At 37.8% G+C, this 27,626-nt stretch overlaps 3 protein-coding genes and 1 non-coding gene across 4 annotated transcripts; 2 read left to right on the top strand and 2 right to left on the bottom strand.

Moving 5' to 3' along the window:
* Positions 1 to 7,157: 7,157 nt before the first annotated feature.
* On the bottom strand, positions 7,158 to 20,192 carry LOC115411272 (E3 ubiquitin-protein ligase MARCH6). The gene is made up of 25 exons (XM_030123338.1): positions 19,791 to 20,192; positions 19,194 to 19,293; positions 16,939 to 17,012; positions 16,547 to 16,690; positions 16,059 to 16,131; positions 15,609 to 15,777; positions 15,064 to 15,250; positions 14,288 to 14,349; positions 14,155 to 14,187; positions 13,989 to 14,040; positions 13,786 to 13,844; positions 13,610 to 13,690; positions 13,332 to 13,400; positions 13,066 to 13,140; positions 12,240 to 12,374; positions 11,878 to 12,098; positions 11,442 to 11,579; positions 11,067 to 11,289; positions 10,393 to 10,462; positions 9,977 to 10,158; positions 9,727 to 9,861; positions 9,513 to 9,602; positions 9,149 to 9,281; positions 8,739 to 8,874; positions 7,158 to 7,704 (listed from the first exon to the last, which is right to left on the bottom strand). Exons 1-25 carry the CDS (start codon positions 19,807 to 19,809, stop codon positions 7,617 to 7,619), a joined length of 2,748 nt encoding a protein of 915 aa, XP_029979198.1. The 5' UTR covers positions 19,810 to 20,192; the 3' UTR covers positions 7,158 to 7,616.
* Positions 20,193 to 21,128: 936 nt separating this feature from the next.
* Positions 21,129 to 21,202, top strand: trnat-agu (transfer RNA threonine (anticodon AGU)). The gene has a single exon. It is a non-coding gene; the product is annotated as a tRNA-Thr (tRNA).
* Positions 21,203 to 21,528: 326 nt separating this feature from the next.
* On the top strand, positions 21,529 to 23,468 carry cmbl (carboxymethylenebutenolidase homolog (Pseudomonas)). Its single transcript, XM_030122960.1, has 6 exons — positions 21,529 to 21,659; positions 21,893 to 22,107; positions 22,260 to 22,367; positions 22,459 to 22,601; positions 22,747 to 22,838; positions 22,987 to 23,468. Exons 2-6 carry the CDS (start codon positions 21,893 to 21,895, stop codon positions 23,164 to 23,166), a joined length of 738 nt encoding a protein of 245 aa, XP_029978820.1. The 5' UTR covers positions 21,529 to 21,659; the 3' UTR covers positions 23,167 to 23,468.
* A 120-nt stretch (positions 23,469 to 23,588) lies between these two features.
* Positions 23,589 to 27,580, bottom strand: cct5 (chaperonin containing TCP1, subunit 5 (epsilon)). The gene is made up of 11 exons (XM_030122959.1): positions 27,340 to 27,580; positions 26,827 to 26,887; positions 26,578 to 26,742; positions 26,207 to 26,405; positions 25,895 to 26,087; positions 25,593 to 25,742; positions 25,340 to 25,459; positions 25,001 to 25,186; positions 24,775 to 24,912; positions 24,492 to 24,672; positions 23,589 to 23,915 (listed from the first exon to the last, which is right to left on the bottom strand). The coding sequence occupies exons 1-11, from the start codon at positions 27,442 to 27,444 to the stop codon at positions 23,788 to 23,790; spliced, it is 1,626 nt and encodes a 541-aa protein (XP_029978819.1). The 5' UTR covers positions 27,445 to 27,580; the 3' UTR covers positions 23,589 to 23,787.
* Between the last annotated feature and the right edge of the window lie 46 nt (positions 27,581 to 27,626).

The following is a 27,626-nucleotide window of genomic DNA, read 5'->3' as shown; positions in this document are numbered from 1 at the left end:
ATTATTGTGTTTTACTTCTACACTGTACTGTGGAATATTATAAAGTAGATTTTATTGTTATTGTGTAATTTAACATATGATGGTGCTACCCAATGTGCGGGACCTTTAGTGGAGGAATCTAATAGAGATAGGCAGATTGTAAGTAGATGAGGAGATATGGTTGTAAGTCCTGAAAGTTTAATGTAAAATTTTTGTTAAACACCTTGAATTAAAGCTGGAAGTCCACACTTGAAACACATCTTGATTGCTTCATTTAAAATCCCCTGTGGTGGTGTACACAGGCAAAATCCTAACATTTGTGCCAATGTCTATATATATATATATATATATATATATATATATATATATATATATATATATATATATATATATATATATATATATATATACATATATGGACCTAACTGTATATCACTTTACTTATAGGTGTGTTCATGACCTGTACTCCAAATTTGGTGTGAAAAATCTCAAAGTGAGTTGCCAAACTAACACCACTGCGGTCCCATGAGGGTGATGGTAGCGATGCTTTCAGTATGGAGCACTCTAAGAGCCCAGTCCTATAAATACCAGAGAGAACAATGGATGAATATCTTTTATGATTCAAAGTACCGCACTGTTTATTTAAGATCCCTCTGGGAAACAGGTAATAAAAATAACGCGCTACACAAACAGTCATACAGTACCTGCCAGGGGTAGAAGAGGGGGGTTTGGTCCAGTGGAACCCTGAGTGGAGCCACAATGACCAGTTCAAACAGCAGGCCCAGCAGCAGTGGGATGACTCCAGCAACCAGCAGAGCTACAGCCAGGGTCTTCAGGATCTACAGCAGGGGTTTCAAACTCATTTTATTTCAAGGGGCCACATATAGCCTAATATGATATAAAGTGGGCCGGACCAGTAAAATAGTATATATAATAGTATAAGAACTTTTGAGTGAAAAAAGTAAAATTCTGTAATGAAAATGTTTAAATCTACGAACTGTACTTGAACATAACATGAACAAATTTGAACAACCTGAAAATTCAAAGTGCAGTGTTAACAATATTACGCCTTTGTTTATCATTTATACATCCATCCATCGTACAGACAATGTACAGATCACAATTTATCTACAAATACACAAAACATTTAATAACAGGGAGAATATCTTTTAAAATTCCACATACGTCTGTTAGGACATTTCAGGTCATTCACATTTTTTGTAAAAGGCTAGTCTGTGAATGTAAGCATTTTTGTGAAATGTGATTTTTTTTTTTTTTTACACTAAAACAAAGAGCAAAATTAGCAGTTTTCATTAAGTGTAGGTTATTATGATTGTATTTTACTAGTCTGATCCCCTTTAGGTTGAATGGACCCAAAATGATTCTTACATCTTTGATCGTTAATATCTTGAGTGTAATTTTTGCATTACACAAATTCATCCCATGGGCCAGATTGAAGCCTTTGGTAGGCCAGATTTGGCCCCCGGGCCACATGTTTGACACCTGTGATCTACAGTAACACAACGACCACACAGAAGGAACATTTATCATACAAACCCAACTCTGAAAACTATACAGGCTGGATAATTAATCACTATATTAACCCTCAGCATGGTTATCAATAAGCATAAGCATCCACTCCTGGACTTTGCGTATGATGACAGTGCGTCCTTGGGGCATCCACGCCAGCAGCACAGTGACTCCACGGATAGACAGCCAGCAGACATACAGACTGCATGCTGCTGTGTACAGCTCATGGATTTTAGAGTTTCCTGTCCAGAAGGACATCAGCCAGCGCCCAGTAAATACTGAAAAGCACATTAAATAATAGATGTAAAACACTTTTTGAATTTTACCAACTCTTAAAGTCTATCCTCAAGTCTGGCTGAGGAAAAAGGGAATTAGGGAGGGAGCTAGAGCCTAAAATAGAAATTCTCAACCACAAGAGAAACTTAAATACACAGATACAACCTTCAATTATGGTTTGAGAGTGAGTTTACAAAGTGAAAAGTAGAATTCTGGCGTTCTTGTACAACTCTTACCTGGCAGGGTGAGACACACCAGAGTGGCCACCAGCAGAGTAATGCACATGAATGCAATCAGCAACACAATCTGGACTGAACAAAATGTAAGCAGTAAACACAAACTGACTACTTACTTTCAGGCACACTATTGTATTCATATTCAAAGTCAGACTCACTGAAATAACAGAGACTGAGAGAATACTTTAGTTATGTTCTGATGTACAGAGGAATGTACTGATGTATTCCAAGTTTCTACTATACATCTCTCTGTAGTTTATTTGCATCTGTGCTGGATGAAGCAGGTCCCTTGTTAACCCATAAAGACCCAGTGCTACTTTTGTGGCAGTTCCCAAAAGAATTTTTCCTAACCTTTCTTAAGTGATTTATTACCATTTATTCTAATATTATTCTCTGTATTTTGCATTTTTTAAGTGAAAATCACCTATTTCCCTATATTTAATGTAGTGATCATGTAGATATACATAAAAACTCAGATTAAAGATAGGATTATTACATCAAAAACAGGAAAAACTGAAGAAAAAGTGACTTTTTCAGTAAAATATATCATTAACTGAGCATAAACCAAATGTCTCCACCCACTGTCATTTATCAAACTCCATGGGTTTTACTGGTGAATCAATGTTGTAGAAGATGACGTTTCCACGGTAACTAAGGAGCCTCTGAACCTACAAATCGGTCATATCTGATGACCATGAAAAGATGACAAACTGCATTTTACACCAATTATTTACATGGATTAATAAGATTAGTGGATCAATAGCAATTAAAAATTTTGTATTAGTACTGATTTTGGTCGCCAGTGGATGTTTGGGTCTTTATGAGTTAATAATAATAAAACTTTAAATTACCGAGTGCTACCATTTCTCAGACCCTCTTTTAAATCCTGCATAACTAAACTTGTACATTTGTGGGAAACCCATAGGACTAAATAAGTTTTTACTCACTCTCAGTGACTTAAGTGTATTATTGTACATTACAGGGTATAAATTCAAGATTTTGCAGACCTTAGCCACTGTTTATTTTTTATAAAATCATTATTACAACATTTATTTAACCAGGAAAAAGCTAATTGAGGTTAAAAAGCTCTTTTTCAAGAGTGCCCTGGCCAAGACAGCAGGAGCAGCAGAAGTTACACAAAATAGAAATCACAGACGTATATCCACACTAAAAATATACATAAATTTAAAAATACATAAAACACATTTAAAGTCAGCACTAAAACCATACATAAAACAGTAAATGAGAATATACTTATAAAACATGGTACTTGATAATTTGAGCCAAAGTACATAAGGTTATCAGTTAGTACTATCAGTGTTTTCTGTCATGGTTTATGTCACTTATTAGATACTTTTTGTAGAAATAAACCACAGATTAAGATTTACATTATAGAAACCTGGAGGATTTGTCCTTCAACTCAACAAAAGAAAAATATTTAAACAAACATAAAATGAAAGCACGTAATCAGTGAAGTACTTACCTAATAGTCCATATGCCATACCGAAATATTTTAACTGCACTTATTTATCATCACTTTCTTAATCTTACATTTAAATTTTGACATAAAATTTATACAAATCTATGGAAGATGAGAACGGCTGTGGATTTACATATTATTCTATGGTTGTTATTTTATGGTCATTATCTTAACATAAATTACAGCAATTTACAGCAAGCTACAGTAACTACAAGAAAATGAGATAACAAACTTCATTTTCTCATAGTTACTGTAACTTACCGGTTGTTGTTGATTGTGTGTTCTGCTCTGTACAGCACAGGCCGGCAGCAGCTCTTGAAGGCTGCAATGTGGAGGATGTGGTACGTGCTGGCATCTGAATTCAGTACATGGTTTTCTATCATGAAATAACAAAATAAATTAATTTGTTATCTTGAGATAAATTAATTAATTTGTTATCATGAGAAAACAACCATAAAATAATATGTAAATCCACTCCCATTCTCGGCTTCCGTAGAAATCTATAACCTTTTGTTTGGACAAATTTCATACCATACATAATTGTTGTTAATTAACAACACACCCACCCAGACATGACGAGAAAAACTGGTTTACCAGTCTGTGCCAGACAAGCCCTGTAATGCCTTAATATCTTTATAACTGTTCTTGCCGTTTCCATTTAAACAGAAGACTGAAGTGACAGCAGCAAAAAAGAAGAAAGAGATGTCTGATGTACTTACAAAGGAATTTGGAATACTTGAATCTGCACTTATTCCAAAATATGAGGCTATCACACCACCTCCTGACATGTACTGAATTCATACCAGACTGGGTTTACAGATCGCCAGTGACCCAGAATAGATGTGGTTACATTTTGGGAAAAGTAGGTCAAAGTCAAAATTTTTTAATGAATTTTTTTTTTAAATCTTTTTTTTTCTCCCATTTACTTATAATGGGTGAAATTTCATGTCTATAAACCTATCAATTTTGTTTCAATTTACTTCACACTTGGCACATATATAGAGACAATTGATATGCTGACACCACTACACCCATAGACATGATGATATCAGCTGGATTGATGCCCAAAATAAGCTAAAATATGTGCGAGGGGCGGGGTTTGTTGTGCATGACACTGCTTGTTTTATGATTTTAATGCTCCTTGACTTTACTGATCATTTACTAATGACTCTCCATCATTGTGTGCTGTTTCTGTTTTCATTTTTAAGAATAATGTAATTGGCCCACTATTTTATTTATTTAGCTATTTTTTACCAGTGAGGTCATGTTACTGTAACTTAAAGCATCACACCATCAGGAGACACAGGGGTTCATCCCAGTTACTAAACCCTCCAAGACCTTGTCTAGTCATTGTGAGTGTGACCATTAGGACTGGGCTGGTCGTTTTGTCTTTTCATCTCATGCCAGCAGTCCTGAGTGTAGTAGGAGCCAGATCATGTGCTGTAACTGACTAAACTGTGTGCTGTTATTAGTTCTGTGGTACTATCACTGCTTTGATGTTACACACAAATTGAAAAATCTGAACATCACTAAGAACTTTTTCCCATCCAGACCTATTTTATTGTTATATATGAACACGACTCAAATGCTGCAGTGTAAGGAGAAGTATAAAACTGTTCTGTAGTCAAAAGAATTGAAATGTGAAATTTGTTTCTGTTAACCATGGACATGATGGTCTGTCCAGTTCAGTTCAAAACTCTTTGTCTTTGATGGTATGGGGCTGCATTAGTGCCAGCTTGAACATCAGTACTGAAGTCTTTACAGGTTTTAGAGCAACATATGCTGCCATTCAGACCATTTCTTTATCATGGAAGGCCTTTTCAACAGGACATTGCTAAACCTCCCATTTCAACAATTGCATGAGCAGGGCTTCACAGTAGAAGAGTCTGGGTCCTGAACCGGCTTGGCTGCAGTCCAGGCCTTTAACCAACTGGAAAATGGTCTCTTTATTTAATGAAAACTATGACAAAGATTCAGGACTGTGGAGGAGCAGGGACCCTATTATCAGACGAGATACCATTCCTCTCCTAAAACTTCAGCAACTGGTCTCCTCAGTTATCAGATGTTTATGGATTGTTATTAAAAGAAGAGATGTTATGCAGTGGTAAATATGGTCAAAACATCTTTTTGGATACGCTGCTAACAATTTTCAAAATGACCCTTTTCTTTGTTGAAATAGCATGGTTTTGTACGGTCTATTCTAAATAAAATATGATTTTCTAAATCATTGCATTCTGGTTTTATCAGAGGTGTCACAGATATTCACATTCATTCCTCAGGTAGTATAGATACTAAGGTTTAAATAGACTTCTGCAGAGGTTGAAGTGTCAACTCAAGCTTTTTACTAGTAAAAGTGTAAAAGTGCTGGTTTTAAAACTACTTAAAGTATAAAAGTAAATGGAAGGGGGAAAAAAATGCCATTAGGACAAAAGCTTAGGCGGTGCCACAGGGGCGTATAGTGCACTACCCCACCTCCCCAAAAAACATTTTACTAAAGGCCATAATGACTATAATGTTATATTAAATTGCTAATGTTGAAACATTTGGGATGCACTAGTCTACCTGTTTCAGCCGTATATATGCCCATTGAAAATGAAAGCATTTTAATCCAATGCAAATGTATTAAAGAACCATATATGTGTACTACTGAGCATTAACATGTATTTCATGGAGCAGAAGATATAATGACTAGTTGAATATAAGTATTGTAACGGTAAAAAAAGTCAGGTACGATAAATCACGTACAAAGCAATAGAGTTTCGGAACATATATACTTCTCATCCAACCACAATCAAATTCACTCCATCTGGATGGCAGAATTTATCTGGATAATTTTTTTTTTTTATTTGAACGATGACAAGCTAGAATGAAAACCAGCCAAAATGAAATAGGAGTAACGAGACTATTTTTAGAGTGTAAGGAGTAGAAAGTGCAGGCAATGGCGTGAAAATATAAAGAGTAGAAGTCAAAAGTCAGTTGAAAAATAATTACTCCAGTAAAGTGTAGATAACCAAAATTTCTACTTAAGTAAGTTAACAAAGTAGTTGTACTTTGTTATTTGACACCTCTATTTTTATTCACATTTTTATACAGTATCCCTTTTTGGAATTTAGGTCAGAGCTCAGACAAACAAACATCAAAAACTCAGACCTAAAAGATTACTGGGGTAGAGCTTGAAGATTCTGCAAGATCTGCTAATTTTAAAAAAATGAAATAAACATATTTATTTCCACAACAATCCCTGACATAAACAGATAGGTTAAAGGTCAATTGTTGTGGAAACAAAATGAACCTGGTTGATTTCACTACTTAAAAATGTTTACTTGAAAATACTGACAACTATATGATACCAGAATCAAGGAAGATGAATAAGTAAATAATACCTGGGTTTGAATGGTATGATTTGTATGAAAGACAACTGAGGAAGAATGTTTGGAAGGAAATAAGTTAATAGTTTTTCATGATTGTTGAGTCTTACTGGGTTTACATTTATGATTTACAGGAACTCCACCCTCAGGTCTGAATAAAGGGTACTGACATTCCAAAAGATGCAATTTTGATGAAAATGAAATGAAATTAATATATGACCACCATTTCATCTTGATTTTCACACCACGCATCATCCACCAACATAAACAAACACGTTTTGTGAAAACTTTGCAACAACCAAAGGTAAATTGTCAGTTTTATTTAATAAATTATACATATATTTTTAAGATGTACAATGGTCATTGCATTAATCCATATGTCTTTTTTTAAGACAAAGTCTGCGTTCAAAGTATTTACACATGTACAATTATCAGGCAGCACTTTACAAAGCAAGGCATGAACGACAATACGGATGTTGAGCTTTAAATCAAACCCTTCAACACTCACCCTCTTGTTTCCACTTTTTGACTGAGGGGATAAATTCACTGTCCCATGATTATAATACATCTTCTGGTCCCACTTTTGCTGGGTACAAAAGGGGATTTGAAAAACTGAATGACATCCGTCAAATCCGGCAACATCCACAGGAGATTGAGGGGGATTACAGTCTCAAGAGTGAGTTGAAAATCAAAAATGGTGGGGTAAGGGATGTATAACCGGTGCAAAAGGACACACAACACAAAAATCTACTCAGCGACAGGGTTGGAGGTTGGGACTGAGCTTGTTCTTCCAGCTTTCCGTTCATAGTTAACAAGCCTTTGGCCAACCAGGTATCTGAAAGGAGAGCATATTGGCACTGATTACATTTTATTTTTCACTTTGGAGACACTAATACTGAAGTATTTCACAGAGTTATGTTAAGTTTTTTTCTTAAAAGTTGTGTTAAACTATTTTCCCATACAGAATAGAACAGAACAGAATATTGTCCCAGATGTTCTTCTGTATCATCAAATACTTCCCTGTTTTGGGACTAATACACGATTAACGGATCATATCTTATTCTAAAATTGCTAACATCAAAAAGACAACTGCTACCTCACCACATATACAACTGAAAATCTGAGCTGCGATTAGTATGTTCAATTAAAACTAAAAACAGCAGTTAGTAAATCATTTTGTACCTTAACAGTGGATTTCATCTCATGGCATTTGTTTTTTTCTCCCAAATTGACACTTCAAATTTCATACTCGTAACACATTCCAAAAACGTGGGACAGATAAGCAGAATGTGGGTTTTTGATTTGTCTTGGGCATTCCAACCCAAAATAAGATTTGCTACAGTAATCCTAAACCCATGTGGTTCTATCAGTTATGGATGAATGACTGCTCTTGATGTGCTGTTGTCTGAGGGATTAAAGATGATGTTCATATTAGGATTGGTCCTCACCCACTGAGACACATTCAAATTCCTTGAATCTGAGTGAAATATCCAAATCCCTTCCCACATCTTTGAAACATTTCAATAATTTTCTCATGCATTTTTTGACAAACTGGTGATTCTCATTCTATCTTTGCTCCTGAACGACTAGACCTTCCGTGGATGTTGCTTATGTACTGTATCATGATTACAATAATCTGTTCACATCATTTGTTCCTCATCACATTGTTATTTAATAATTTTAAATAATTATTTGTCCCAAGTTTTTCTTGAATGTATTGCAGGCCTAAATGCCACGAACAAATGTATATTCACATACGGAGTTGACCAATCTACCACTGAGATTTTTTGTAAAATTAGCTTGTTCCACAGTGATTACCTTTCTGATTTGGGGTTGTAAATTCTGCTAGTTTTGTCAACATATTCTTACTTGTCATTCTTGATGTGTTCATACAGCCGCTTGAACTGTCGGATCTGGAAGGACAAAATGCCAATCAGCGAGACTACCATCAGGAGGAAAGGGTAGATTCTCCTCTGCATCAGGATCTCCATCTCTGGGGTTACTCCTGTGATTAAAAAAAAAAAGGTCATAAAATCATAAATTGCTTCACCTCTACAATATGTCAATATTTCCTATAATATTACACAGTCACAATAAGAATCTGAGGAAGACAGGCAGTGCTTTCACTCCGTCTTTTTCTATGGCTGTGATTATATATTACTTTACTTTGAAAAGGGGCCTGACAAAGGAATTCAGGTTTGGTGTGAAAAAAGTCAAAGTAATTAACCACAATGACCAAAAACACTATTTAATGGTTCCCTATTCTATTTCAGACTCACCTACAGCAGGAACAATGCCAGCAGCAATCACATACGGCACACACAAGGACAGCAGAAGGACTGAGATGACTGGAGCTGCCAGTTTACGGATGATAAATTGGAGATCGATGTTGCGAATGCCATTTGCATACACCTAAGGGAAAGGTTTTAGTTTATTACACTTTAATCATTTGGAAATTCATTTATTTTAAATGGGGAGGGGCACCAGTTCTGGTATTTACCTTATAGGCTATGGTCAAAAGTCAAGATGCTAATGTACTGACTGAAAAATTAGCAAAAAACTTCAATGCTGACAACTTGGTTTCCAGAATTCTTTTGCCTCCTGTCACTGAAATGCATGTAGTATCTATCATCTAAAATCTACCTGTTCTATAACAGTCTTCAGCCACCACTGCGGTCCCATGAGGGTGATGGCAGCGATGATTTTGGCATGGAGCACTCCAAGAGCCCAGTCCTATAAATACCAGAGAGAACAATGGATGAATATCTCTTATGTTTCAAAGTACAGCATTGTTTATTTAAGATCCCTCTGGGAAACAGGTAATAAAAACACAGTGCTACACAAATTCATACAGTACCTGCCAGGGGTAGAAGAGGGGGGTTTGGTCCAGTGGAACCCTGAGTGGAGCCACAATGACCAGTTCAAACAGCAGGCCCAGCAGCAGTGGGATGACTCCAGCAACCAGCAGAGCTACAACCAGGGTCTTCAGGATCTACAGAAACACAAAGACCAGAAGGAACATTTATAATACAAACCCAACTCTGAAAACTATACAGGCTGGATAATTAATCACTATATTAACCCTCAGCATGGTTATCAATACCCACCATAAGCGTCCACTCCTGGACTTTGCGTATGATGACAGTGCGTCCTTGGGGCATCCACGCCAGCAGCACAGTGACTCCACGGATAGACAGCCAGCAGACATACAGACCGCATGCTGCTGTGTACAGCTCATGGATTTTAGAGTTTCCTGTCCAGAAGGACATCAGCCAGCGCCCAGTAAATACTGAAAAGCACATTAAATAATAGATGTAAAACACTTTTTGAATTTTACCAACTCTTAAAGTCTATCCTCAAGTCTGGCTGAGGAAAAAGGGAATTAGGGAGGGAGCTAGAGCCTAAAATAGAAATTCTCAACCATAAGAGAGACTTAAATACATATATACAACCTTCAATTATGGTTTGAGAGTGAGTTTACAAAGTGAAAAGTAGAATTTTGGTGTTCTTGTACAACTCTTACCTGGTAGGGTGAGACACACCAGACTGGCCACCAGCAGAGTAATGCACATGAATGCAATCAGCAACACAATCTGGAATAACAAGGATAGGTTAAAACATAAAAGTAAATATAAATAGACGATTTGTTGTCTGCAACACTATCAAGATCAAAATCAGTGAAATGATGGATGAGGGGAGAGAGAACTGGGAGTTATGCTCTGAGGCCTGAAATGCACAGACAGTGATAGCTTGGGCGTTGGCACACTTCTAAATTTGTCTGGGAAACCACAAATGCTAGGTGGCCACAGTTTGCATTTCTAAAGATAGGACTCCAGTAAAAAGACATACAGCTTCTATTCTGTAATTGGCTATGAATGAAAATATGGTATCCACAACTACTAAATGTTAAACTGGTCTTTAACATCGTCATTGCTGATTATGCTCCATCACTTTGTAGTTCTTAACATCTCTGCTGAATGAGGCACAATTGGTAAATGCAGGATTTTTTTACTTTCACTCATGACTAAACTGTACTGTATGACTTTACAGACTGTCATCACTGTTCAGAAATTATTTTAATCAAAAGTGCATATGCTCAATATTTGGCATGGAGACAAGCAAATACAAATAAATTATATTGTAGAGCTACACAAAAAAGTACATTTGTTTCTTAAAGCACAGGTATGATGGCCTCACCCTAAACGGGAAGCGGAGAGGTCGGTGGTAGGGCTGGAAGCCTACAGGCCCCCCTTGTTGCAGGATGGCCTGGTGGGCTGCATGAAGCCCCTCACCAACAGCTGGGGCAGGGTTATTATTGTTGTTATGGTGACCAGGAGGAGGGTTGTTATTATTGTTGTTGTTCACAGGCTGGTTTCCATCATTGTCCTCCTGTTCCCCAAGGAGGTAGGAGTGAAGATCTCTATAGAAACAAAGAGATATCAGTTCTAACAGCCAATCTGAAAAAGTAACTTAATCACTGATTACATGTGTGTTTGATGAAGAATCAAGCAACAGCCTTAAACAACAATATGAAAAAGAGCATTTAAGCAATGAAGTTAACACTTGACTCACAATAAATAACCAGCACTGACTGTCCATGCTCTGACCAGGCCTTTGAGCCACTGGCGAGTGTGTCCCTGCTCCAACAGAGCTGGCAGCACAACCTGAAGCAATAACAGCTCCAAAGACAGCTCACTGACTGGGGCATCACTGAGGGGAGAAAGGAGGACAGGATCAGAGGGAGACTAAGAGGCAGAGAGAGGGAGGACACAAATGTCCTCCATTCATCTACATTCAACAGTACATGACCTGAATTGTCTTGCTAAATTCTGTTCTTGGTTGATCTGACATAATCAGACCTTTACCTCTGTTACTCAAAATTTGCTTCAACAACATGATAAGACGTTATGACCTGACCTAAACATGAAGGTGTTTTTGTTTTTAAGATGGTAAAGGAATTAAATGCAGTGTGCCCCCAATAATTTATTAAGTTTGTCCTGCTGGTTACCTGTAGAGCATCACGTTGTAAGGGAGGAAGGCGGGCAGCAGTAGTTTAATCAGCCTTATTGGAAGCCACAGCATGAGCAACACAATTGAGCCAAACACCACAACAGACAGAATGAACCGCCTCAGGTGTCTGTAGATGGGCAAGTGAATCATTTCCTGCACCGGGTTAAAATCTGGGTCATTGAGGTTTCTTAGAAACCACAGAACTCCAGGTCTCAGCACCTGATGAATAAACAGCAAAAAAGACAGCATATTCTATTAAATTAAGTTTCTTATTATGCACAAAAGATAATTACATACTAAAGCCTTGTTTGTCAAAATAAACTAATGTTTGCAAAGTCTTGTGTGTTTTGAGGATCTTACCTCTCTCAGTAGGAGAATGAAAGAAGCAAAGTAGAAGACGTAGACCATTCCCACAAGCCAGTGCAGGAACATGGTGGTACCAGGTGCTGATTTGAAACTCAACTCTCTGTCTTTCAGGGAGGCATCAAACATCTCCTACAAAAACAAAAAAAAAAAAATTCTTTTAACTTACTGTTTCAGATGATTTAAGGTGGCACAAACTGGTAACTTACTGGTGATAAACAAAAATGCTATGTCTACTTTTGTTGACAATATAATAAAGAAAGCTTATTGTGTTCAATTGAGGTCAGTTATTATGCAGGTAAACAGCTGCATAGCATGTAGGGTGGGTTTTCTTTTAATGTATATATTGTGTAACTTTCTTCAGGCTGAGAGTTGAAAATCACACCATTCCTGATACATAAGGAATAGTATTATTTTCACCTCTTCACATATGCAGTGGAGAAAATATTACAATACATGAGAAAAGGTGTTATTTTCACCACTGTGTATACGTGTGTATGCTTAGGTGGAAGAATGAAGTGAGATGGTTTCTTATTACTGTTTCTGGTAAAATATACAAACTCACTTAACACACACATGAGTTAAGAGCTGCATTAAAATACAAATAGTTGCTGCCCACCTGCCAATCAAAAAGGAAATCCTTGATATTAAAATATACTTTGACCAGTATTTCATTGCATATGGTACAAACACAACATATTTCATGTTTTGTCTGGTCAACTTGATTTCACAAAAAAATTGCTTTTTTTTTTCCATGGAAAGGATGCAATTTAACAGACAAATACAAACATGAAATGTCAGATCAAGGACATTAGAGTCTTACTAAGGAGCAGATGTCAAGCCACCAACCACAGATCAGTGGAAAAACACCTATTTCCACAACAACCAGCAGAGACACCTGCAAAAGAAACAAAGCTGTCTCTCAGTAACAGTTTATACACATGAACATTACTAACAGATCTAATTTGAAGGGAAAATTATGACACATTGTCTCAGTTTTTGTGAAAAAATGCCTGTTTGTGTCTACTTGATACTAAGGGTGGTGCTTGCGTAACTAATACAAAGCAGCAATGCACTAAGAGGCGTTACCTTGACAACAATGTAGCAGACTCCCAGGAGACGTCGAGAGCGCTGGAACCTGACGAGAGCAGCCAGTCCCTGAGGCAGCCGTTAAGGATCAACACTGGCACTGCACACACATTTTTACACACCTAATAGAATTAATTACACGTGCATTGTCTGGCCCTTTAATCTCTCGAGATTACAGACGGTGAACTGTAGCAGAACAAAAGACAACAAGCAGCATCCAATTCTGTCTGCTTTAGCATTTACAGTTAGGTAGAGTACAGGGGATGGTGGAAGGATACATGACAGAGGATGAGTGTCATGGCCAGCAATATGTAGCCCACGATGGTTGTGATTAGACCCTCAAAATGAGATGCCTGGACCTGAAAAAAATTGAAGTAATCCAGAAGTACGCAATTATTATTCTGGACAGACACTACTGAATAACAAAGATGATACAATGAAAGCAGTTTCTTACATATTCCTCAAAGCCAAGACCCACAACAGAGAAGTGCCCAATGTGGTAAGGACAAAATGCTAAAATGAAGAAACAAAAAAAAAAGTTTGAGTGCAGCCCACCGCACATTAATTCAATGCCATCACTGCTTCAGTTGCATCATACATACAAGGGAAAAGTCTTTGAAACTGGTAGGAAAACAATGTTCAGTTCAATTTACTTACCAAAGACGAGGATGAAGAGTGTGTTGAGAGACACTACCCAAAATACATGCTCCTACAAGTCACACACAGGGAGTTATCTATTAATACATGTATACACAAGCCTGCAAAAAAAGATATTGTTCTGTTAAATTAAAAAAAGCTGTAAAGTACAGCTCAGAAAACTTACCAAAAATACAAGTGAACCATCCAAGCCCAGCATCTGTGAGAGAAATGGAAAAACAGATAAGAAACCAATAGAATTTGTAAAGTGTATGCTGGGGTTGTTTGTGAATCAGCGATGCAGAGGCATGCACAGTTACCCTTTCCCAGGTGAGCTCCTCTGCTGCTCTGTCCCACTCTAAAGCATTCCAATTCATGTCATCTACAGAGATAGAGATATCAACTTTAAGTGAGCCAAGTTATTATTGTGTTCTTAAGCTGATACTTTAAAGAATATATACATTAAAAGTATGGGACTTATCCAATTTAATCATAGCCAAACTGTACCTTTGTAGTTGTTTGTTATGACAGCACTGTAGTGTAATAATATTGAGACAATAAAGACCTTGTTATTGTTTTTGTTGGCAAGTGTGAATGGTGCTTTGGCATTAGGACAGAAAAATACTCTTAATAAGACTATTTATAGTTTTAATGTTGTTGTGGGAAAATTTGTCAGCATGAATGTACAAAACAGGCCATAAAGTCGGGATTTTCCTTGCGTTCAATTAGCAGTCAGCACATGCAAAGCTACAATAATGTATAATTCACAAATTTTTTTTTTTTTAGTCTGCAACGCTGCCAACAAGTGTGACAAAAGCGTTCTCTGTATTACTCTGACATTCAGTTACATCATCCTCGAATCTTAGTGCAATGCCAAAATATTAATAATTGAGACCATGCATTTGTGCTCTAATGAGGGCAGTCTCTTACTAAAACTGCATTAACACAAACCCAATGGCATTCGCTGCATTTATACAGTATACTGCCGTAAACTTTTAGCTTGACACCTCATACTGACCAAACAATCTGGAACATATGGAATTTTGATTATTATTCACATCACTATGACAATAACAGCTCTTTTCCAGCCCCTAACCTTGCGCTCCATTGTTAGGATCTCCATCTTCGGCAGCTGCTCCCTCCTCTTCCAGCTCTGGGTCATCACCCTGGTCTGGTGGGGCATCAGGGGGCTCAGGTTCTGCCTCATTATGGGCTGGGGGATCAGCAGGGGCTGGCTGGGCAGCAGGAGGCTCATCAGCTGCTCCTTGACCTGCAGCTTGTGCCTGAGGGCAAAGCAACAAAATAATTGGCTTTAATAAAAGAATCAGAGGGCATATGTGTCGATGTGTGATTCTGTATGTCAGGGGAGGTTACTGTGAAGTAGATGTAGGGTTTACAGCGGCCAGAAGACACAAACAAAATAAAACAAAGAAACTCTCGCACACCAATAATTTCTTTAATCTTCATTTAATATGCAGTATTTAAAGTCTGACTAGAAGAACTATCTTGTGCATATCATTAGTGTATATGCAAATTGTCCTGGAACAAACAAAATTATGAACTGATTTTAAGTAGACACAGATAATATACTATATGATCGTACAGACCAACAGCCCTAAACTAGAAGAAAATGATAAATACCTCATTGGCTTGCCCAGCTGCATTGGGGGGTGGTGGCTGGTGCTGCTCTAACCACTGGGGAGCTCCACCATGGACTATTTGTTCTCTGAGCCACACAAGACTGATAAAAGCACACAGGGTGCAGGTGACCACGAAGCAGCCTTGTAAACAGTCTGCAAGCAGGTTCTCTCTGCAAAAAACACATACAAGAAACAGACCACTATAACTGCTGTGGAAGAAAAAAACTCAGATTTTGACTAAATCAGATGATTTTATTCGACTTATTTCAGAAGGCTACACTTTAAGAAATGTTTCTCCTACACTACATAAAACAGAGGAGTAGTCATTTAACTACAAGCAAGTTGAGCTTTACACTGGGCAGCAAAGAGTTTGAATATTAAAGACTCATTTTAGAAAATAAAATAACATTTTGTATCATATTCGTAGTTTGTCATTTTAGAAAATACTTACGTAGAGAGCATGTCCAGTGGTAGTGTCAAAAGTGAGCTCACAGAGCCGGTAAAAAGACACTTATAGATGCGACCTGATACAAAAAGAAAAATTAAATAAATGAACATAATCCACATAATCCTTCCTTAAATACTTATGTAAATGTTAAAATGCAAGTAAATACTTCATTGTTACAACTTACATAATGAAAAGTAATAAATAGATGTAGAAAACTTTTTGTGTTGAGTGCTGAACGGGATTAACATACACCTCTTATGTAATAGTGTTAAAGCCATAACTCTTTTCATGATGTTAAACCATATACATGAGCTCATTTGTGAAGACTAAGTCTTGGTTACTTCACCTATAACAGTGTTACATACAATCAAAAGATGAAGACTACAAACATATCAAAATGTGTGCAAAAAATAAAATAAATAACTGGGTTATATGTGGCTTTCAATGTTCATTTAATTTATTGCTGCATCACATCTGTGAGTATTACTTACATGCAGTGAGAGGAACTACCCCAAGCCATGCGAAAGCCACCAGAGTGTAGTGGAACCAGTAGCGAATGGCTGTGCCAACACTGGTCAGCAGGCCTGCACAAATGTCTTGGATTGGCAGGCGGGAGGGCATGTCTGGGGAGTAAACTGAAGTGGAGAGGACACAAAGGGTGAACCAGAGAGAACATTTTAGGTATGACGTTATTTTTACATCATTGCCTGTACTTATTTCTATTTTTCCCAAAACTGTGCATTAAGAATTGTTAATTGCTAAACGTGAAATGGTTTGATGCAAAGAAAAGAACCACGTGGCCCTTTCTGAAAGGCTAGTTTAGACGCCTTGAAGCTCTTTAATACATTAATGAGAATCATCAATCAGTGCCATGAGTACTTACTAGGAGTGAAAGCAAATCTGTGCTTGCATAATTCACAGTACTCCTTCCTGCTGTGCTTCAGCCACTGGACCAAACTGTAAAGCAAATGTAGAAGGTAAAAAGTCGTACATGAGGATTCTTTTGCGTCTGTTTAGCTAATTTACACTAAGATAGGGATATAGTAATGTGTGTCTGAAGTCACATTTGAATATCCAAAGTTTTGTTTTGATAATGAGTCTGAGTATTGGATGTAGTGTTTTGTGATATCATGATAAATAACATTTGATCGTAGAAAAAAGCATATTATATCAATATAGCATCAGGCATTCATAAATCACAGTCTTCAAGGCAATATTTTGTCTTCTGGGTTCATTGCATTCTTCTAAATAGGATGATAAGAGAATTGCATGAGGGTAACGCAAATGAACAGAGAGACATTAGTGAACGTGACATAGAATGGTGTGATTCTAGACAGGAATTGCTGGTATTTAAGTCCCAAATCAGACATAAACTATATGGGATACAATACAGTGTGGAAATCTTAAATAATTTCTTAGCTAAATTTATAGGATAATTACTTTATTCTAACCATTACCATGATATGACATTGCATATATTGAGATTAAAAGTTTTGGCCATATTGCCAACACCTTACTGGTCAAGAGTTTGTACTAAATAGTATCGCAAGAAAGACCTGTTGTGTTCAGACTTAAACCCCAGTCTGGGATGCAGAGTAGACAAAGGTCTATAGTGTTATCACTGACTTGACATAATCTTTCTTATAGATACCACAACTATGACTACAACAGCATATGATGAGATGAGGGCGCAAAATCATTTGAGATAACCTCTTCAGGACCTGTGAACCTCAGACACAGACTATAACCACTTATCATGTTTCAGTCATATTCTCAGTCAGTGATTACAAACTAAAAAACTGCAGACTGCTTTTATGTTGCCCAGACTGACATCATCCTACACAAGAGAATGCTAAACATATAACTGAGCAGAACTGTAAGAAGTACAACAACCATGGTTGTGCATGGTTTAACCATATCCAGCACAACCTGATGAAAACCTGCTTGCATCTGTGAAAACTGTATTTCACCACTGTCATTCACACATGAGATTGGTTAGGCTGAATACCAAATACAGATGACATACAGATGACATTTCACTGACTGCAGAAGCTGATATTTATCTGTTGTGCTGTATTACTGGTGGATTAATGCAGCACAATAGCTTGTAGGGTTCAAGTTGGATTTAAACGATCTCAATGAAAGATATTGTGTTAGAGGCCTTAAATACGTAAAACAGTTGATTTTTTTCTTTAATAATTAAGAATTCTCTGTTTAACTGGTGTGAAAAAATAACAGAATAAAAATAAAAAACAGAAACAATAGCTGTTAAACATCTGTGTAGCATTGGCAATCTGCCTGCTTTGTATTTTAGACATCAGTATTTCACAGTCAGTGCTTGCCTAGTCCCTGAAGGTTTCAAATTAATGTCAAACAAGTCCTGGAAACAGTCAATGTGTTTCATATTCATAATTCATTTACATACAGCCAATAACAATGAAGTAAGTAAATATTTCAATGAGCTAACTACTAATCTGCTAAAAACAACTTTGTGATGCTAAATTACAGGGGACATAAACTAACGTTCGGGGCTAGTCAAACCTGGCAACATCTCTTCTTGTAACCTGTGACACTTCACTCACAGGAAAGTTGAGAACATAGGTCAAAACAACCACAGAAGCGAGTGTTGTTACCACATGCCAATACAACACCTGAGGCAAGTAATCTGGGATTCTGTGTAACCTGGATGTGATACAGAACAAACCTGCTCTACACCCCTAAGAGAGTCTTCTATTACATTTGCCATAATCAACCAGCAATGTCGAACCTTGCTTACAAAGTACCTTGAAATAACAAAACCAACAGAAACATGCAGTTTCTGGATCATCTAATTCAGGACAAGTATTTGTACTATACTGTAGTAATTTGATTAAAGTCTTCTTCAAGTAAAAGTCTAAGTATAGAAACATCTAAGAAAATGCAAATCTGTGTTTCTATTTATGGATCATGAGATTAAAAATAACCTGACTACGGGTTGTTTATATAGTACGGCACCCTAATAACATATTTATTATTAATTACTGTTCATGGTGTCTTTTCTGCACCTGTAAATATTTTATGGACAAGAAAAATTGACATGGGCAAGAGAGAACATGACAAACCTTAATAATAACAGAAAATACAGCTGATGATACTTACCATTCCTGGTGTATGAACTTAATACTGCCAGTACAGACACAGGGGTGGTACAGGGGTTTGTCTGGGGTCCCCTCAGAGCGGCACACACGACAAATATCCGCTGGGAGCGCACGAACACACAGACACAAACATATAGTATGTAAGAATAGACTAGTGAGTACGAGATACCCATTGTCAAAGCCGAGCAATGCACAAAGGACAGATAGGGGGTGTGTTAACAGGCAGCTGTGTCAACAAGAAGCGCTCTCTAATAAAAGTAAATATTTATGTTTATTTTCCGACAAAGCTCGTGTATATAACATTAGATGGCCTGGTTCAAAGAGGCTGATGACATCACCAACAACTTCTGGTCCATTCTATACTCAACTACGTCTCCATATGCAAATGTTGACACTGGCTCAATCCAACACAGGTTTATTTCTTCTCTCTACAGTTTCCATGATAAGAAACTAGCTACACCATTTAGTGACACGCCATTAATCTGGTGTATTCTCTGTAGATACCTGCTAGCAGGCCAGCTCAGACGCAGACTCGGTTTTCTGTGATGCACTTACGCAGCTAATGGTAGTTAACCTGTCAAACAACGAGTGTAATTACCTTCTTCGGCTGTATCCATGTTCTTCACTATGCACCGGTCACGGTTTCTTCAAAGAGTATCTTGTACAGCGAACCCATCCACGGCACGGATGTTACCGTTTAGCTAGCCGAATTAAGCTAGCAAGGCGAGTGTATCCTTAGCCATGGGTCAGATGCACTGACAGTCATAAAATGGTTTCCCCACACTGAACAGCAGCGATTGCTTGGTTGTTTCTTTTCGCATCCAGCCAGTCCTCACCGATAAATATATGTTTTTATTTTTACAATGTATTATTAAGGTAAATTAATTTTCCCAGACAATGTGACATCCTCAATGTTGCTGAAACGACAGTTACACCTAGGAGACAAATAGCGAGCTAACGTCTCCGCTAACGCATGCGCTAACGTCACTGCTAACCCCAGTCCTGCCTGTCGCACAACATATGCGCAGGATTTGAGTTTACCACAGAGCGACACGTTTTACGATAGAAAACTTCCACAACAACTGTTACGTGGTAGGTGGAGGGTCGGGTATTAGTCGTATTAATCTCTGGAGTATATATATATATATATATATATATATATATATATATATATATATATATATATATATATATATATATATATATAAGTAAGGGAGAAGGGGCTCTCTTTTAAGCCTTTCTTGTCTAGATTATGTTACTTTAACCAACATACTAAATATTTAAAGACATATGTTTTTATCTTTATGCCTTTATAAGCAATATTACAAACGAAAACGCAAATTATGAACAGTAACTTAAATAACACAGAGCATACATTTCAAACCACAAGACAAAGACATTACTACTACTACTACTACTACTACTACTAATAATAATAATAATAATAACAACAATACAGTAAATAATAGTAAATGAGGATGAACTAATGACTTTACATTCACGAGTCAAATAAATGAAAAATAACGAGGAGATTAAGAGACTGTATTACAAAAATTAAACTCAATCAATAATATTAAAAGTTGTTAAAATTTCATGGGTCTCTGTTACAACCTACAACCACCAAACCCACTTTTTTTAATGAATGAATGACTTCCATTAACAAAAGCATTTGTCCATTTCGTTTTGTGTATGGAAGTTACCCCAAAATATGAGAGCTTTTTCATGGAGTTGTTACAATATGTGTTATGAAATATGTTCTAAATATATAAAGATATAATAACCAGACAATATTTATTTATTCAGGAAATAATGTATGTATATGAGGATTCCCTTGAAAATGCATCCATAGAACTTAATTCAATATACAAATAACTATGAAATATTAGTGCCGGCATTGGCACCGACTGGTAGTTTGTAATAATTCCCGTGATTTACCGGCGCCGTGGCTTAGTTGGTTAAAGCGCCTGTCTAGTAAACAGGAGATCCTGGGTTCGAATCCCAGCGGTGCCTTTTGAGAAGGAGCACCACACATACAGCTGAGCGATGTGGTCAGAGCGGACGCTTCTTGAAGTGTATGGATTGATACAAAGTAAACGGATGTCCGCAGGTTTTGAAGTTTGCCATTACTGAAACCAACACAGTGTAATACAAGGTGAAGTTATAACCACTTTTAGAGTGCGAAAACGAATAGTCTCCCTTTTTTTATTTTTTTTATTTTATTTTTTTATTTTAGTGCTACAACAAATCACCAAATCTGCACCATAATTACTTATCCTTTTTTATATTTCGCAGCCTCATGTCACATGTTGATTATATTTTGTGTAATTCCTTAATTTCTGCATATTTTATATTATACTTTTACTTTGAAGGCCTTTTGCAGAATTTTTTCGTCACTACCTCTTTGCTCGTGAAACTTTCACAATCGCAGTTTCACCTTCCACTCTTTCAGTCATCGAACTCCATAACGGTATGTTACATAATACTAATTGTAACTTTATCATCTCCGGTACAGTTTAATGCTACTTTAGGATATAGTGGTTTGGGTTCAAGATGCTTTGTGCAGGGGCCTTCACAATCAAAACTGTCTGCGCAGAAATTCAATGAGTCACTAATTGGTTGCGTCAACATTCCCCCCTACTACGTGCAGCTCTTTTACATCAGGCCTTTTCTGGATTTTTGTTTCTGTGTCTGCGTCAACAGATGGCAAACGAGGCCAGACCATGTCCCTGTGATATTGGAGATCGGATGGAGTATGGAGGGCTGGGTCAAGAGATCCAGGCTGAGCACATTCAAACCTATGTAGTAAAGCCAGATACTGCATCTGACAAGGCTGTGATTGTCATACAAGACATCTACGGATGGCAACTTCCCAACACAAGATACATGGCTGATATGCTGGCTGCCAATGGATATATGTGCGTAATATATAACTCTATATCTGCTCATGAAGATGGGTCACTCATTTAAGGTCCAGGGCTTTTCTTGATGAATGGAAAAAAAACAAAAACAAAAAAACAGCTGGTGCATATTTGCTGTTAACACAGTTGTCTTGCTTGAATTTGTGCAGTGCTGTTTGTCCAGACTTCTTTCTTGGAAAGGAACCCTGGACTCCATCACATGACTGGTCCACATTTCAGGAGTGGCTTGAAGGCAGAAAGCCAACCAACATTAACAAGTAACATATCACCCCCTCAGAAGAACATTTTTCTCCATGCATCATTTTGCAGACACTTTCTCATTGGGTGTATGTGCTGTATATTTCCCAGAGAGGTGGATGTATTAGTGAAGTTTCTGAAAGAAAAGTGCGGCGCCAAGCACATTGGAGTTGTGGGCTTCTGCTGGGGAGGCAGTGCCACACATTATCTGGCTCTGCAATGTCCTGACATCAAAACTGGAGTGTCAGTCTATGGTAGGTTAAGAAAATTGTAAACATTATGTAACATTTTTGATGTGTCAAAATGCAGACCCGATTACTTCAGAATTCAAATAAGCTGAAATATCTACAAAACTATTGTGAAAACATGCTTTATGGTGGCTGATTTGATGCTTTGCAGGAATTGTCCGTGACAGGGAGGACAGGTATGACCTGAAGTGTCCCACATTGTTCATCTTTGGTGAGAAAGATGACATTATTCCACTTGACCAGGTAAAAGCGCTTTCATATGCCTCCAAAATGCTTTAATTCAAAAGCTATTAACATTCCACAAAAGGTACTTTAATAGCACTATTAGTGTAGTTTCTGCTTCTTTCACGCAACACCTCAAACTTCAGATTCTCATCTTCTTCATTTGTAGGTGAGCATCCTTGAAGCCAAATTGAAAGAGAAATGCACAGTTGACTATCATGTAAAGATCTTCCCTGGACAGACTCATGGGTTTGTCCACCGCAAGAGAGAAGACATCAACCCTGCAGACAAACCCTACATCCAGGAGGCCAGAACAGACCTGCTCAACTGGCTGAAGAAGTACATGTAAATAAGAGGTGCAGAGAACTAGTGTAGTGCAGTCAGTGCACTTAATAAAGAATGCACATATAATATGCAGATTTCATGAAGGCCAAATGTAAAATATAGAATTTGAGCCATTTAATTTGTTAATTTTCATATATGTATAATTATGTCTGAACCTTTACATTTTATAAATGGTGATAAGGTAAAATTAGGTTTTCCCCTTTTTGCCTTATCAAACTATATGGTTGCAATAAGTTGTCCTGTTAAATGAGACCCCAACTTTGGTAATAAGCTACATGCAATAAAGCAAAATGAAATTTTCATGCATCTAAGCCTTTGTCTCCCAAATGTCAAGTTCTTCTATATATTGTCAGAACATTAAATATCCAAAAACAAACAATATCATGTGAGTTATGGGATCATGAATTAAGAGAAACAGTCATACAATATTTCAACAGACCAACATTTTAATGGTGACTTTGATACTATTTGACAGGTCAGGACATTTTGTATCAAATGATAAATACCGTAACGCAGTGCGACTTGAACATGGCGCTCGGGGAAGTGCCTAAAACTTTTAGAACAACTTAAGAAGTTATCAAGTGTTCTACAACACAGCCGCGCCTTCTGGGTGTTCAGGAGGGCTTCAGTCCTCAGTCTCTCCTGGACTTCGGATGTCATCGATCTTTAGGATCATCTTGACAACCTGAGTAGCCAGCAAGATCTGCTGCTTCTTGCCAATTAGGGTCTCAATCACATGTTGCTGCTTCATGTCTACATAGGAGACAGAACATAGCAGAAGTTCATTTCGTCTGATTAGACAAACATTCTAACAAGTCAAAATTATACACAAAACTAAAAATAAAGAGGCAATCATAAATTATGTAATCCCTTGTTCTTGTAAGTATTTTTTTCATGAACCCACTAGATGAGTTGTGTAAACAAAAGGTCTATTTTTTTAACAGCAGGAAGTGACACATGGGGGAAAAAAAAAAAAAAAAAAACATTGATGGAAATAATTTGGGTTCTGTTAATTATGAGTGCTCTAACAGCAGACGAGAAGACTAAGTGGAAATGAGCAATCATTTATTTGAATAGTTGTGTTTCTCATTGAGATGTCAGAATGTCTTCATGAAAATGTCAAAAAAGTGCTGTTTATGTTTTCAATAACAGCAAGTAACATTTGGTTAAATTACATAATCATTATGATTAACATAATTTAATACATTATGTCTAAACTATTGTTGATTTGAAAGAGCACTAAAGCATGTTTACATTAAATGGTCATCCTCTGGAATGATTTTCTGTTGCTAAAAATAATACCCTACACGCTGCAGGTTGCTCTCTTACCATTGGTGTTGTTGTGAAGACAGTCAATGCCAAGGAAGGGATTGGTCTCTCTGACTTGTCTGGCTCTGACCTCTGTCATGGTCTGGATTGGGTTCAGTCCACTATTCTCAGCCAGGGCCATTGGGATTACCTCTAGAGCATCAGCAAACGACCTCATTGCGTACTGCTCCAGTGATGGGCACTAGGATGGAAAAGTGTGTGTAAGAAGCATATTTAAAGGCATTCTACACTTAAATACTGAAAAAAGTCTCTCAATCTAACAAGTGTTTTGAGGATTTCTCACCTTATCTGCAGCCTGGTTAACAGCCAGAGCACATGCAATCTCTGAAGCGCCTCCTCCATATACAACGCGGTTATCTTTGACCAGATTGCGAATTACACAAAGAGCATCATGAAGAGCACGCTTGGCCTCCTCAATAATCTATGGAGAAGATGATATATACAATAAATCAACAGGAAAAGATGAAGATTGATAAATATTTGGACAGACAACATAAATCTGTGCTTACCATCTTGTTGCCTCCACGGATGAAAATGGTTACAGCCCTGGTGTTTTTGCACTCCTGGATGACCAGCATGCGATCCTTTGTGGTGCCAAAAGAGATTTCCTTCACCAAACCAGCTGTACCAAGCTTCTCTGGTGTTAGTTCACAGAACCTTGGTACGATGCGACCTCCTGTAGCGATTGCAATCAACTGTGCAGGAAACATGACACTGAAATCTTGCATACCAACAATGTAGCACATGAAAATGCAAGCAAGATTTCTATAACAATGAAAGTGGACATCTTTAATTCTAGTACAGAATTTAAATGTTTCAGTTGTTTCAGTTAGTGATCTCAGTCTCACCTCAATCTCAGGTCCTCCAACCCAACGAACGGCTGGTAACTCATTCTGCAGCAGAAGGTGGTTAGCTTCATCATCAAAGCCCCACTGGCAAATGGCCAAGTTTGCACCATTGCTTTTGACCTAAGAGGGAAAAAAAGTCTTTTAAAACACATCCCAAATAAATACCAAGAAGTCCATTTAGTAGCCATTTATCCATGTTAGTGGGAGATTATTTGCTGATGCATCAGCAATGTGCATTTGCTGCAGTACAAACCTGCTGGATCATTTCCTCAAACTTTTCCTTTTCATATTTCTGGAGGGCTTTGTAGTCCTCAACAGAGGTGACATCCAACTTATGCTTGGTCTTGGGCTTTGGAGGCTCAAACGGGCAGGTGAGAATGGCAATTTTTGCATCTTTCAGGACCTAAAGGTGACAATGAAAAATGTATGTTAGCGTCACATTTTCAAAAATTGCTGCACAGCTGAAGAAGGCAACAAAGCAAGCCATAAATAATCTCTTGAATATGACTTTAGTTGTGAAAGCTGTTTGTTAAAGGGTCTGTGGTATATTTATACCTTGGGCATCTGAGGGTGGCTGAACTCTTTGTCAACTATGACTCCCTTGACAAGCTGTGTATCCTCCAGTTTGCCTCCCACCTTTCCCTCCATCTTAATGAGCTCAAAATCTACATCCTTCCTCTCCATGTCAGCCACAGTGAGAATAGCATTCACTGCTATCTCAGCCATTTGTCTGTGGCACCGATTAATACTGGAAAAAAAATAGCAAAAAAAGCAATATATTAATACAAAATTTTAAACACAGTGTTCCTCTTAGCATTACTCAACTGTCACTTGAATAACTTCATTCACACATTCTACAAGACTTACACTTTGGAGCCCAGTGTGGTCATTGCAGTCTGAATAAGCGGTTCTGTGTTGCTGGGATCAAAAGGAAAGGTCTCAGCAATTTTGTCCAGCTGCTCGATGGCAATGCGTGCAGCCTGGTCGTAACCGTCAGAGACCCTGATGGGGTGGATCCCACGGTCCAGCAACTGCTCAGCTTGTTCAAGCAGAGCCCCAGCCAGCACTTCGGAAGAGGAGGGGAAAACGGTATTAAGTAACAAAAGCTGGGATATGGTTAAATGACAGCAGGCTGCCTTGATCAAGATAAATACATTAGATGAGGTCAAACATTGAGCTATTATGAAAATCAGCCACCATCTACTGTGGAGTGTAAATGCCATTTAATGTTGTCATACCAACAACTCCAGTGGTTCCATCACCAATCTCATCATCCTGTGATTTGGACAGTTCCACCATAAGCTTAGCAATCTGGTGGTCCACATCCATCATGCTGAGAATGGTGGCTCCGTCATTGGTAACAGTAACCTCTCCATCCCTGTCAACCATCATCTTGTCAAGACCTAGAGCCAAGAACATACAAAAGATTCAGACACCTTCATAACGTTTTATATCTATTCAAGACTGACAATTTTACTGCTACTCACCATTAGGTCCCAGAGACGTCTTAAGTGTTGAGGCAACCGCCTTAGCTGCCATAATGTGAGACTGCAAATCACAAACATCATCATGTCAGCATACCGATTACACTGAAGTCATAACATCCATAGTCCTCGCATATACCGCATGAACATTAAAATTCCACATCTGAAGTGTAGTATGTCTATATGGTACGACAGAAAGGAAGAAAATACAACAAGGCACAACCCAAATAGCAAAATCCACTAGCTGACAGTATGGGCTGGACGCACTGACGTTATACAGAAAGCACATGGGCCGCAGTATTAGCATGACTAGCTAATCCTCAAGCTAATGCTAAAATACTACTACTGAAGAAACGACTTAATTTACAAGTTCACGACATGCCTATAAATCAATATCTTATAAAGCGTCATCAACCTTGCAGATTCAAAGTACAAGACGTTAGAGAGTAGAAGCAAAAGAACGACATGCTAACACTAGCATGCAAAAGCTGCGTTCCGTTAGCTAGCCCATTGTACCTTCAATGCATCAATGCCCGATAGCCGTGTCTTCCTATCCTGGTCTTTAATGATGATGAAAGGCCTCCCATACTCATCGAACGCTAGTGTCCCCAACGTGGACATGTTGACTGAAGGATTGTGACACTTAATATAGAGTTACAGACAAAATAGCGACTTTTAAGGATGAAAATCTGGAGTGTGGCTGGGCTGCAAGCCGCACGGGTCTGCCGGCGACTTCTGGAAGGCTCCACGGGTGGGGAGGGCGGAACCAAATACTGTCAAGTATGTCTTAAAACACCCCAAAA

Source organism: Sphaeramia orbicularis, chromosome 20 (genome assembly GCF_902148855.1).
Source record: "Sphaeramia orbicularis chromosome 20, fSphaOr1.1, whole genome shotgun sequence".
NCBI lineage: Eukaryota > Metazoa > Chordata > Actinopteri > Kurtiformes > Apogonidae > Sphaeramia > Sphaeramia orbicularis.
Note: the sequence above shows the minus strand (reverse complement) of the source record. Positions and strands in the feature narration are given on the sequence as shown.